Genomic DNA, 13,762 nt, shown 5'->3' on the forward strand with positions numbered 1-13,762 from the left:
GATACAACCTACACTTCATCTCACAAGTGCTTTGCAGCAGTGCGAAAGGTAGAGCTCTCTCGTCCAATCAAGGCCAAGGAAAACAACAAATAGTCCTACGTACTTTGAGCAGTGGCGTGACTACTTTTCAAACAATTATTGCAGTAAGTGAAAAGGTAGATGGAGATGGTGTTTAAAAAGTACTGCGAGCATTTCATTCACTGGTTTAATGAGCAGAGAAAGTCTGCACAAACACAGTAGAGCTGACGCCTGCTACAAAGCGGTGCGCCACTATTTGTAAACACGACATCCGCCGAGTCGGCCAAGTTTCATGCGCGAAGCAGCTGGACACTGGTGCTCTTTCCTTCCCAGGGATGGAGCCACCATTCACGGGGAGAGAGGTGCGGAGAAACAAATTCTGCAGTGCATGGCGTTCTGACTGGCTCAGATTGCCGCAGCCTTCAGAGCACTGCAAACAACTTGTGAGATGGACTATAAAAACTTCAGTTTTTGGTTGGTAACACTGGTCACAGTCAAAAGCGAACAAAATCAGCTTTTTAATGTTTGACAGTATCAAACGAGCAAGGGGTTAAAATTTTGGCTCAAGATTCGCCACTTGTTTCGACAACAAGAAAAGCTTTACAATGGTCTACTTTTTGTCATAGAGGAATACCATTCGACGGTCCTGAATGTGGGCGGACCTTCACTGCGGACTTGGGTTGTATCCAACTTTAGTAGATATTGATGCGCTTTATCATGTAAACCATGTTTTTCCATTTCCAAAAGGGAAGGTGTGATTGCACTTCCACGCAGAATAGCGTCTGCACCAGAACATGAGGCCATGTGGGCGTTTGGTGCAGATTCGAAGATCCAGTGCTTTTGACATGCTGGTGGTGCTTGGTAGAGTTCGGAAAACGCTGTAGTTTACTCGGCCAATCTTCAAAGCTGGCTTGGCATGCTCAAGGTCCACTGGTTTCCTAGGCATTGTCTTGGAAACAATGGCCATAGCAGCCATTGCTGCCCACCTTGTTTGCACGTCACGGCACAAATGTTAGAGAGCACATTTCACCCAAAGAAAATGTACTGTGAGGGTAGCACCGCCCGGCCCTGCTTCACTGCCAACCCATAGATGTTGCAGTACCCATAATGACTTTAATTACAACCAGAATGTCCTCAACTCACATCTGCTCCCAACCCAATCACTTATTTATTTTATATATTGTTAAACTAATCGTTTTCCTTTCCATTGTTCACTGCAATATACCTAAGGCCCATAACTCTCTGCAGCAGAAAATTTTAAATTCCGCGACGGTTGGCTTCAACAGTTTGAGACACTGTGTTATAGTCGTAGCAATGCTTCTTTTAAAATTCTGCCGAGGTCTCAAACTCCCCGCTCGCGTTATATTCATGCAAATAAGGTAAATCAGTTAATTTCCCATCGCTCAGTCATTCCTACTAATGCCCGCACGATTATGACTGCTAACACACAGTTGCAAGAAAAATGCTTAAATCCGCGATTTTTCGCCAAATCGAGAGAAATAGCGAACGTAACTATTCTTACCCTCATTTCTGGCCTTTTTGTTTGCTTCCAAGTTTGACCTGTCAGTGGTTACTGGCAAGATGTACACAGGTTAAATACTTCTGTTTTCAGAGATATGGGTCGACTGCTAAAGGCTTGGAAGTGACAACCAGAAGTACTCCAGCCCATTCTCATTCACCTGCTCATTTCTCCGACATGAACTGTATCTGTCACGATTACTTGGCCAAGACGGCAGCTGTGCTTCTCATTTCCATCACCTCAGCACTCAATGCAAAGTGCTCCTCCATTGTCAAACTGTTGTGAATTTCTTTTGCTTAACTGACTATATACTTCCTGCCTGCCATTTACACTTTGCATGTCTAGGTCCCAAATATTTCAGTGCAGTTCATCGCCTGGGTTGCTCACTAGGATCATGTCATCGGGAAAGTGGGCATTGCTAAGCTATTCGCTGCCAATCTCTACATATAATCCTTCCTACTTTAAACACACGCTGAGGAAAAACTAAAGTTGATCTGTGTCAGCTGATCACCACGGTCTAACAACAAAGATGCTACTCTTAACTGAAAATGGTGCATTTCTAACCGAGAAAGGAAAGCTTTTGCCAACAGTGGCCAATTTCACTAGCAAACTGAGGTGTGTCAAGACGGTTCTTTTTTTTTTCGTAATCTCTGACGCGAAGCTACACAGTCATTCACTTCTCAACGACAATCACGGAGTTTCTTTTCGGTCTGGACGTCACAAGTTTGAATCAAGCGGTGGGAAAATATATAAATCCGATTCTCAAAGTAATAAATGCATCGTTTGCTGCTGGGCAAACATCAGCACAGCCAGAACAAGCAGCCAGAGAATCAATTTTTACCGACAACATAAATGCACAGAGTTGTCTTCTGTGTTTTTTAACAGTCTGAATCCTCCTTGCGCAAAGAACAGATAGTAACTATGAGGAGATTGCGCCCCCCTGGCTGGCACCCCTCTGGATTGGTGTCCTGCCTCTCTTCCCCGGCAGCCCTAGGGTCTCCACGCAGTCACAGTAGGTAATAACGAGATAGCGTTAAGGCTCCCACTCTGCAGAAAATCCGGCCTCGACGGTGTTGTGAGCGAACTAGGTGGGCCGCCTTGGTCACGTGACGTTGTGGCATCATCACAACCTTTCCATGGGATTGCGAGCAAACTGAGCACTGTGGCAGGTGGCAGTTAAATTAATGATTGGTCGCGAGAGGTTGCTCGAGAAGAGCAATCTGGGTGCCACAAGCCCCAGGTTTGTGGCACCTGTCATCGGTGGCAGCACCTGCCATCCCAGTGCAGTGGTGCACCGCTTAACCACTGCGCCAGGAGTGGTACAAGGACTCCCAATGATCTATGACTGTAGAGAATGACCAATTCTGCATATGTCGGCATTAACCCACCAACGCTAATGTGTCGTGCCCTTAAGGTAAAATTATTTCCTAGCAAATTAACATATGGTTTCTCAACACCCTGACTGCACAATGCCTGTGTGACTACTGCTGTTTACGTTGAGTGAAATACTGCAAAGTACTCTGCGAAGGCTGCATGCGAAGCACATTGTATTCTGTTGATTTCCCCATAATCTGATTGATGATGTGATTGTCATCTGTTGTCAAGTGTACCCTATCGTAGAAAGTTGCTAGTTTCCTGGGCTGGTTGAAGTGCAGTGTAGCCCTGGTTCTATTAGTGATTACCTTGCTAAATGTCTTGTATGCCATGATTACAGTTAACTCGTATATTTTTTTCACATGCTCCATAATGTGTCATGAATCAGCATAATGTTAGCGGTTTCCATGTCTCTGGTACCTTTGGGATCACAAGAAGCTGTGCATGCAAGAATTCAAGTTTTCTTAGCATTACATATCTGCCCACTTTCAGCCGGCCTCTTTGACTACCATTTTTCCTCTCTCCACAGTTTGTAAAGCTTTCTTTAGTTACCATGGGAGTACCTCTTTTGTTGAATGTCATTATTTCTATGTATGGGGCCCTCTTGTTTATCTCACTAATGTAGTGAGATGCCTATTTTGCCCAGCAAAAAAAAAGCAAAATGGTGACACACGAACTGAAAAAAAGCAACAACAAACAATGCTGTGCTCGAATCTCAGCTGCTCTATTAGCACAGAATAATCAGGGTAAAAAGCACTCACTCAGAGATGCTGCTGGCCTCGTCAGCATGGGTGTCTTCAGCCTTGGCTGGTGCTGGAACAAACACAATGCGACATGATTGTTAATGGCCCAGAAGAGAGTCTTGGAGGTTCTTGAACCGCCACATAAAACACTGGTGGCAAATAACGAAACTTTGCACGAATTAAATAAATTTTCTCACCAAAATGCCACAAAACAAAAACAAAAGAGTGAAAAATTGAACTGCAGGTTTTGCATGAATTCTTATGGGTCAACACCACTCATAATAGCACGTGCAGTGAGAAAGAAGAGACTGACTGCAGATGTGACCGCATACACAGAGTGCATCAGTATAATGTGGAGGAATTGAGCAACTGTTGTGAGATGCAGGAAGTACGACATGTCAACAATGCCAGGGATTAACTCTTTCCCTACCGCGCCCATTGAGCATCGTTAGCCCACTAACGATCATTTCATGCCCCGTTTTCAGAACCTTCTGTGTTGCTAATGACCATGCTGCAGATGTAGTTTGTAGGCCAGGAACCAAAGTTTTGTTTCCAAAGTAGTTTTCTTGTGCCCCGCGAGGGGGCACTTTCTAACGCGCTGCAAAGAAATGAAGACACGGAACTGCGCTCATTGCCCGCCATGTTGCCCATAAATGACGCCTTCACCGCTACACTTGGGAGCCTTCCACGTTGCTTACAGGCACGGTGCGCATCTGGCTTGTAGCCCGAGAACTGAAGTTTTGTTTCCGATATAGTTTTTTTTTTCCTGCAAAACATCATGTTCTGAACATGCTCCGAAGATGCGGTACCATCAAAGTCACTTGGCAGCCTCCACATGCGCACCACACACTCTGAAACATAGCAAATCTCAGGACTCCGTTTCGTACGCAAGTGATTTAATCAATGACCTGTGCAACAACGAGCCTGAAGATGTTGCAAGGCACTGAAGATGATTCAGTTTTCATATCGGTGATGATGGAAACCAGCCTGAAACACAGGCGGCTGCGCTCCGATGGAAAACTATAGGGTTTCCAGTTACTGTTTTGTAAAGCTAGAAGTTGGATTTTTTTTTTGCAGATAGTGGCCAATAGAGTAACAAACATTTTGCATATTTCAGAGAATTTTTAGCATTTTTTTCTTTTCAAATACAAACGTGTCTTTGCAAGTTTTGCTCACTTTTTTCCTAAAATCTCGTTTTTAGAAAATAAAATTTTTTACTGCAACACGCAATTTGTTGCTTAAACTTATATGAATAGAAAGCACCTTTATTCAGCTCTGTTTTTGGGTGTTGCAATAAACATTGAATGCAACAGTTTTTACAGAAAAAAAAATGTACTGAAACCTTTAGAAAATGATCATTTTCCCTACGGTAAAGAAAGTTAGGCTGTCACACTTGTCTACACTCTCGTCCAGGGCTTCAATCCTGAAAACCCATCTTCTTTTCCTGCCCAGTAACAAATGGCTTGGCAACACGTGGGTCACATGTCTCGGTGATGTAATAGGCCTCCCCAATCTCTGAGCTGATCTGCCTGACATTGCAGACATACATTAAAAATGAGCAAACTACCGTTATTAACACGCAACATCAGCGACGCTATAATTGCGACCTTGAAAGCAGTGTTGAGTCACGACATGGGGCACATGAGGATTCAACAGAAACTGCATAAATTAACCATTTGAGAATATGGAAACTATTCTGTAGAATATGGGCATACTCCTCACAGAAACCTGAAAACGGTTGGTTGGTTTATGGGGTTTAATGTCCCAAAGCGACTGAGGCTATGAGAGACGCCGTAGTGGAGGGCTCCGGAAATTTCGACCACCTGGGGTTCTTTAACGTGCACTGACATCACACAGTACACGGGCCTCTAGAATTTTGCCTCCAAAGAAATTCAACCGCCGCGGCCGGGATCGAACCCGCGTCTTTCGGGTCAGCAGCCGAGCACCATAACCACTGAGCCACCATGGCAGCCCCAGAAACCTAAAAACCTGAGAACCTGAAACTGAGAAGGAAATTTTCACGTTTTCAGAAACCTGAAAACATGAAAATTTCCTTCTCACTGAAAAAGAATTAGCGCCTGTGTAAACATGCTTCACCACTAGTATTTAGTTTCACTTACAAGGCTAGTTACTACAGAGTCTTAAAATGTACAGTAATTAAAAAAACTGGCAGTGGCTTAGGTCTGCCAAAGCTATAGCAACTTCTGCAGGTAACACACACAGATGTCAGACTTAGCTAAAAGGCACCAATTAAAAAGTTTCCTCAATATGATAAAGAGAGAAGTCAAAGAATGACAGCACAATGTAGTGGACTGATACAAACATGCCTGCATATGTTCTCTGTCGTCAAAGCAGCTACAGTAGAATCTCATTATTCTGAACTCATTTATTCTGGAATGCCAGTTTACTCGAAGTAACGCTTTGGTCTCATCAACACCAATAACATTACAAAAACTCTCTTTAATTTGAAATCTGCACATTTCAAAAAATTTTGTCCCTTCGAGTCCTACATGCCAAGAGTTCACATACATGGCCGCAGCGGTAGCTTAGTGGTCATGGCACAAAACAAAGAGAATCTATATCACATGCAAAAGGGCCCTTTGTACGAGAAATGAAGTTCGATAAAGCAAGCTGTCGGGCGAGCTGGTGACCATCTTCCATAGTTATAGCGCGAGAGACAGGGCAAGAGAGGACGACACAACACAGCACTGTGTTGCGTCATCCTCTCTTGTCCTGTCTTTCGCGCTGTATCTATGAAAGATCGTCACCAACTCGCCCGGCAGCTTGCTTTATCAGTGGTTATGGCGCTCAACTGCTGACCCGAAAGACGCAAGTTCGATCTCGGCTGCGGCGGCTGAATTTCGATGGAGGCGAAATTCTAGAGGCCCGTGTGCTGTGCGATGTCAGTGCACATTAAAGAGCCCCAGGCAGTCGAAATTTCTGGAACCCTTCACTACGGCGTCCCTCATAGTCTGAGTTGCTTCGGGACGTTAAACCCCACATAGACTAGACTATAGACTAAGAGTTCACACAGTGAAAAATGAACAAGTGCCGGGATCAACATCACCTACAGGCTGAGGACAAACTAACCTTGGCCCTCAGTAGTTGCAGTTGGGCTAGCCTTCTTGGGGGAAGGCGGCGAGTCAGAAACTTGCATCTTGGCGCCTTGCAGAAGCTCAGGGGCCACAAACGTCTCGTCGGGGTCGACACGCTTCGTCGGCAGTGAGAAGAGTGAGTCATCGTTAAAATGAGTATCCACGTGCGTCTGCGACAGCTCCTTCTTTAAGCGGGACCGGGAAGACCGGGTGGCAGGCACTGTTGTACGGTTCACTGACAGGAAGTACCTGCAGAAGGGAAGGGGAGCAATTAAAACTATTTACGCATTATGTGCAACCAAATTTCGCACAGATATAGAACTTATTACGCTGGTTTCAAAACTACATTTTTTTTTAAAGCTAGTTTGTAGGGTTGCTGAGTAAATACAATTAACACCCTTTTAAGGTCATACTCAGGTTATGAAACAACTAAGGAGAAAGAGCACGAGTTTTTTACATCAGCATGTTCACACAGCTCTCTTCTGTGCAATACAGCTATCATTTATGTTTTTAGAAGGCTAGTACTCACGGAAACAAAACCAGCATGCATATTAACAGAAAAAGTTTCTTATGAAATTAACTTTTAAAAACTAGCACATGCGTACACAGGCAAATGGAAAACTTCATCACACAACTCAATGTCTCAGCATTCATGCGCAACAAACAGAATCATTCTGCTGTCATTTGTGATGAAATGTCGAAAGGGTAAGTGAGAGCAATCGCAGAAAAACTGAAAGCAGGGAGAAAATCAACCTTAAAGGTCATTGTGCCAACCCACGTTTGTTCCCTCACCCACTCTGCCCACTTCTGGTCGGCTATGCGCTTTGCACGCCAACGTGGTTTCGTTTTTGACGCGCCTCATATTACAAGGGCGGAGCAGCAGAGGATCTCCAAGTGCCTCTCTAAGTGCTCCCTGGAAGAAGTTCGTACAGTGGCACACACCTGCACCAAGGAAAAAGAGCTGTGGATATAGCTAATGCTCCACGCGCCACCCCGTTAGCAAACTCACCACTTGACGTGTTTGCATCGTCAGAGTACGAAGATGCTGGGCTGCATAACCAGCCCTACGAGGACTATTTATTATGACAGAATTTAAATATGCCCACACTACCAGTCACTACGCATTAGTCGTGACGGTGGCTCCGTTTCTGCCACTTTAAGTCACTGAGTCACTTTTCACCTATTTCATCATCAGAGAGTCCCGAGTTTGAATTAGAGTGGCGGGAAAAAGTTTTTCAACTTCGAATTCAAATCTCTTGGCAATAAATGCACCTTTTGCTGCCGAACAAGTGGCAACAAAGCCATGAAATACCGAACAATCAGATTTTACTCACAAAAAGAATTTGGTACCGTTGTCCTCATTGTCCCTTTAAAGACTAAGAGAGTCTTTTTCAAGCCAGGAAATAAAGCTTGTGAAATTGGGTCACAAAAGGACTTTTATTTGTATGCCTTTCCTCTTCTTCCGAATAAAGTGTACTCCGGAAACAACGGACTTCTTTTTCTGGATAATGAGAGTCTGTTGCAACAAGCTCCAACTGTATATTTTAACAGCACAAAAAAACGAAGGCAACAGCAATGACTTAACACAACACAGGCACCGACATCTTGGCTCTTGTCATTGATTTTTTGCGCTGCTAAAACACTACGAATTTTCTGTTCTTCAAGACGGTATACTTGCGTAATCATATCTTGCAAATGAAAAATGTGATGCTCTCTCAATATTTTCAGATTTTTTTTTCAGTATCCCTTCAAATTATGAGGCCAGCAACAGAGCGGAAACGTTTGTTACCTGCCTGGTATGAAATTCTCAAGCAAATGTCATAAATCTGGAAGAATGCTCTCAACAGTGCATGACATGTCCTTAAACAACAAAATGCCTGATAACTCGTGCCATCAAACACTATACCAGAGATCGACACACAAGAAAAGGCACACTCAGTGGATACAAGTTTCTGTGACGATGCACGTGGAGACACTTCACCCTCACTCGTCTCCCCAGGAATGGCTTCAAGCAGTGCATTTCTAGCACAAAAAAATCTTAAACAGAAAGCGTACACAGTTCATTGTCAACATCACCTTTTCATTTGGCCTCACTATTTCTTTTACTCTTGCGTTGCACATCTCTGTATGCACCTACTTGGTTTCATCAGGCACCAATGTAGCTCCGTTGGAAGCACTGCATTTCAGTTTCATGGGCATTTTTTTTCATGGTCTCTGTGTGTCCTCCTTATGTCTCTATTGTTTCACAATGATCCTATCTTAGTTGAAGCACATCACACCAACTAGGTGAAAAATTCGTACTCCCCGTGCTTTGGACAAAAGATTTTGGGTGACTGTGATGACTGACTGGAAAGCAACATGTGCACTGCTTCAAACCACCGACACCGAGCTGTAAAAAATCTAGACAAACTGGTTGTGCAAAAAGGAAAGGGTCCCCTTATAAAAATGGTCTATAGACAGTGTATAGACTTCTTATTGACTCTATTGACTTCCTATAGATATTGTTTTTTGTCTTTTCATAGTCTATAGACTCTCTATAGACAAAATTCTACTAAAAGTGTATGGCCATAAATCTATAGGTTGTCTATAGACTGTCTATGGCATTTGTATTGCCTATAGACTGCTCTTTAGGATTTGTATATAGACAGTCTACAGACTTTATAGACAGACGCCTATAGACAATCTAGACACTGTCTAAAACTTTTTCTGTAAGGGTTTACATGAGGAAAATGAGCACGCAAGTACTTCTTTCTCTCAATACGTATCTGTGTGTGCATGTGTATGTGTGTCTGTGTGTGCATATGAACGTACTTCATATACATGTCAATTTCTTCGGGTACAACGACAGCTTTCTTTTCTTATCCATTCCTACAAATACTGTACAACCCCTCTATAGTAAAGTGATTCGGACCAGCAAAAATCTTTACTATTACTATATCAGGGCCGTTACTATATCAGTTTTTGATGATGGCATGGCTCTGAGGATGCTCTCTGGTAAATGACTGACTGCTTACTAAACACAGAGCTGGTTAATAAAACAAACACTCACAAATATCTTCCATCCTGCTCTCACTGTCCCTTTATATGATAATAATTTAGTTTCGTTTATCACATTTCATGTTACCACGTTATCGATTATGTTTATGCCTTGAGGAAGTACTGCACTGCACAAATACAATGCGGATAGGAATATAAAGAGAGCTTGATTTCATGTTAAAACCAATGTTTGAACACCCACCATTTTCCGCAGCCTCAGCATCATTTAAAAGGCAAGATCAACAGTTAACAATCGCGCGCGATGCAGCCGACGCCTCCGTTTCTTGCCGCCGCTTCCCTGTGCTTCGCGCTGCCGTGCTGCAAATGTTCGCCCTTTTCTTCCCTCCCATACACTTCACTGCACTTTTATTGTCTTTCCTTCCTCAGCGACCCGCGCCGCTTTCTTTCTGCGTTCATAGACAGCTTTACTTTTTTTTTTTTCATGCGTGCCGTGCGCTTTGCCTCACGACCCCCAAGGACTTCCACCAAAAGTTGGCTTCTCCTCATGCTTCCGACCTTGGTGGTGAAGCTATCTCAAAGAACACCGTTTTATCGTCTTCGATATCCATTTGTTTCCGAATGTTGGCCTCGCGAGTGCCGCGCTGCCATCATTCCGCGGGAAGGACGTAGCCACGGCCAGACGCTCTCTACAAACACCGTTTTTTTTTTTTGAAGAAAATCTTTACTATAACCGAAAAAAAAAAAATACAGTCGTCTATAGAAGGCGAAATAGGACCACAGTTTCACATTACTATATCCGAGATTACTATAGCGGGGTTCCGCAAGCATGCAAGAATTGAGTTGTGGCACCAGTTGCTGCAATTACACAGTTAGTAAATATGCAAACCTAAACCCAAGCAATGAAAACGTTGAAATCAAAGAATTTTCTTTGGCTGCAAGCTTCACGCACTACTGACAGAAATCTTGCAAGCAGTTAGCAAACCTCACCTGTCAGATAGCCTGGTCTGCTTTTTTCGCTTTGCTGTCGACTGGGCATGAGCAGTGGACGTGCTGGCATGCTCGGCTGCTGGCACAGGCCGTTTCCTCAACAGCGACAGTTTGCCAGTGCTCGGCTGTGCTTGCAACTTTGTTCCGGACTCTTCATCACACAGAGCCATATCATTCACAGCTGGTTTTTTGAAACACAGTGGTGCAATGTCACCTTTAGGTGCTGGCACACAATTTGGCACAGCGAACGAATCAAGTAGACTGGGCGACTTCTCATCATCGACAGGAAACAGCTGGCGATGTGGTTCTGCATTTGTGGATCGCTGGGGGGTCACATTTGATGCAACGTTTGCTGCTGGAGCTTTGTCACCAACTCGTGATTCACGCTGCACAGGATGAGCAAGAATGTGACGTTGAAGGAGGCTCGGAGACTCCTGTGACACAAGGTCAATAGCCTCATCGTCAACGTGCTCACCGGTGACGACTGCTCCGTCGTGTTTGAGCCCATGCGATTCTGCCATGGTCTCTTCCTCTCCAAAATGAGACTTTTCGTTTCCAGCCATTTCTGAAAACACCGAATCTTGGCTTGGTTGAACGGAACCCTGTGCGTTATCCTCTTCGGCGATTGCCGTAAGAGGTTGCTGGTAAGGTGGAATTTCGTCATCGGTGCCGTCACAGTAGAGATTGATTTCCAGCGTCTCAGGCACAGTCTGCGGAGCAGCCGGCGGAGGTGGCTCCTTGACTCTGGAACTTGTCGACCCTCCGCATTCAACCGTCTCTGGAATCTCTCTGCACCTGAGAGGCTCTTCACCGCCAACAGGAGATGGAGGCACCAGGTAGCTCACCTCCTCCCCAAGCGAGTCCTCCTGAAGAATAAAGTCCTTGGGCGAGCCGACAGCGCAACTTGACGGCTCCCGCCGCTGCCTGCCCGGTGAATCGTGGGAGGTCGTAGCCCCTTGTTCTGGTGCGACACTGGAGGCAGAGCTTGCATTCCTGGGCATAAAGCGGAAGTGAGAAGACAAACACAGACCGTAAAAAGCTAGAACCAATGAAGCCGCTTGTAAGCCACTTGTAAAGTTTGTAAATAAAAAGTACAAGGAATAAACAAAAACAAATTTCAACATGAAGTATTCACATCAAGAGTTTTGTCCAAACAAGCAGAAAAAATCCTTGCATGAGAACAATCTGATCGTAATACACTTTCAATATGAAAACAATAGTAAACATCGTCTATTATTTTGTACTTGTCCACATTGATAAACAGCGTCAAGTCGAGTTCAGGGTCCAATATCTGGCACACGATGGTATGAAAGGTTTGCTTACGTCTGATAGCAATGCTATGACGAGGCACAGCAAAACATATTTCCGAGACTCCGATTTTCTTTGTGAGCCAGAACTCGACACATCGAAATGAGAAAAATGTTGTGTACCACCCAGCTGCTGTTCTGGCAGTATACCTATTATTCACATCTCGTCAAACAAATGAGACGCTGCCAAAATTATACATACTTCTGTCTTTTGTCTTCATAGTTTTTAATTTGTACACAAAAGTAAAATGCCTATGTATAAAGAAGTAAACAATCACTGGGTCACAATGCATTCAAAGCACCCCTCTTCTCCCTAGTAGTATTTTCTTCACAATATCTAGCTTGGCACCTTTTTCAGAACATAAATGGGTTAAAGCATGTATCAAAAGAATGTTTTTCTCTGAAATATCTGGACTAAGACCAAGAGCACCCACACGAAAATGGAGAAGTGCTTTAGCAACTATATTTCCAGCTGAAGTAGTAGAACTATAGTCGTATACAACTTAAGTCTGCAGTGAAGCTCCGCCCACATTCAGGACCACCACACAGAATTCCTCCAGGACAAAAAGTAGTTCGTTGTGAAAATGTGTCTTGTTACCTAAATAAGAAGTTAATCACAAAGAAAAAACATATAAGCTCGAAAACTTTGATTCCTCTGGCTTGTTTGATACAGTCAAATATGGGAGAAACTCCATACGGGTTTGGATTTTGATGGTTGATGTGACATGCATTCCGAGCAGCCCCTGGAGTACAGGGCAAGTTTACGAGCCTAACCATGTTCGTTAGTTTGTTTTTTCAAAGACGAATCAAAGATGAATATCTGAGGTGCTTGAATGACCCTTACACAGAGGCAGCAATTAGGTTTGGCCGCACAATCGGGTGCTCCCATGCCTCTACTTTGACAGCAGAACCATGCACAAGCTGTCCACGTCCTGTCTGATATTGCACCTCCAAAGACCATACTGGAACCAAGTGCAGGTTTTTCATTTCTCTCAGAAACACATAGGATAAAATCTTGCCATCGTTTTAAAAAAAACGCTTTGCAAATAAGGAACCAGCTGGTATCCTCACCTTTCACGCTGCTCTTTCTCATACTGCGTAATTCGGTGCTCTGCACAAACAAAAGAAGAGAACGGCACATAACAATTATTGCATGAACAACTTTCAATCGCAGTGCAGATACATCAGTGTAAAAGCTGCTTCCCTGAACGGAGGACTTTCCTGCAGAAGGTTATTAACCACTAAACATCAGCAAATCCTTCAAGACTTTTGGAGCACCCCACTGAAATTGGGTTTACTTGACTAGGAGTAAGCATAATACAGTACATAGAACCTCAATACATTAAGCATGGATATAGTTAAAACTCAGATATAGTAAAGTGAAACAGTGCTCCCATTTTGCCTTCCATAGATGACTGTGCATATTTATTTGTTTATAGTAAATACATCTTTAATAAAGGAATGGTTGTAGTAAACAGCATCTGGCCATGGCGACGTACTTCCCACAGAATGATAACGCGGCATGTGCACAGTCTAGAACATCTCAGAGCCGCAAACACATGTAAAGGCATAATGGATCTTTTTTACAGGAGTACTCTGCACAAGAACACGCAACGCATTGGTAGAAATGCGCTGCCACTATGTTTTTTCATGGCTTGGACAGTTCTATCGCTTGTTTCCCCCTTAGTAGTAGGCAACACTGTGCATTTGCCGTGTGCATTC

At 43.8% G+C, this 13,762-nt stretch overlaps 1 protein-coding gene across 1 annotated transcript in view; it reads right to left on the reverse strand.

Moving 5' to 3' along the window:
* Positions 1–13,762, reverse strand: part of LOC149369569 (uncharacterized) — a 52,309-nt gene that overhangs the window by 17,292 nt on the left and 21,255 nt on the right. Inside the window, exons 4-7 of the mRNA XM_089575142.1 lie at positions 13,112–13,151; positions 10,734–11,726; positions 6,745–6,998; positions 3,673–3,724 (exon numbers count right to left, since the gene is read on the reverse strand). Of these exons, the coding sequence (XP_089431268.1) occupies positions 3,673–3,724; positions 6,745–6,998; positions 10,734–11,726; positions 13,112–13,151 (1,339 nt within the window). The remainder of the gene's footprint in view (positions 1–3,672; positions 3,725–6,744; positions 6,999–10,733; positions 11,727–13,111; positions 13,152–13,762) is intronic.

The sequence above is a fragment of the Amblyomma mixtum genome, chromosome 1 (assembly GCF_055824585.1).
Source record: "Amblyomma mixtum isolate Tamu chromosome 1, ASM5582458v1, whole genome shotgun sequence".
Classification (NCBI taxonomy): domain Eukaryota; kingdom Metazoa; phylum Arthropoda; class Arachnida; order Ixodida; family Ixodidae; genus Amblyomma; species Amblyomma mixtum.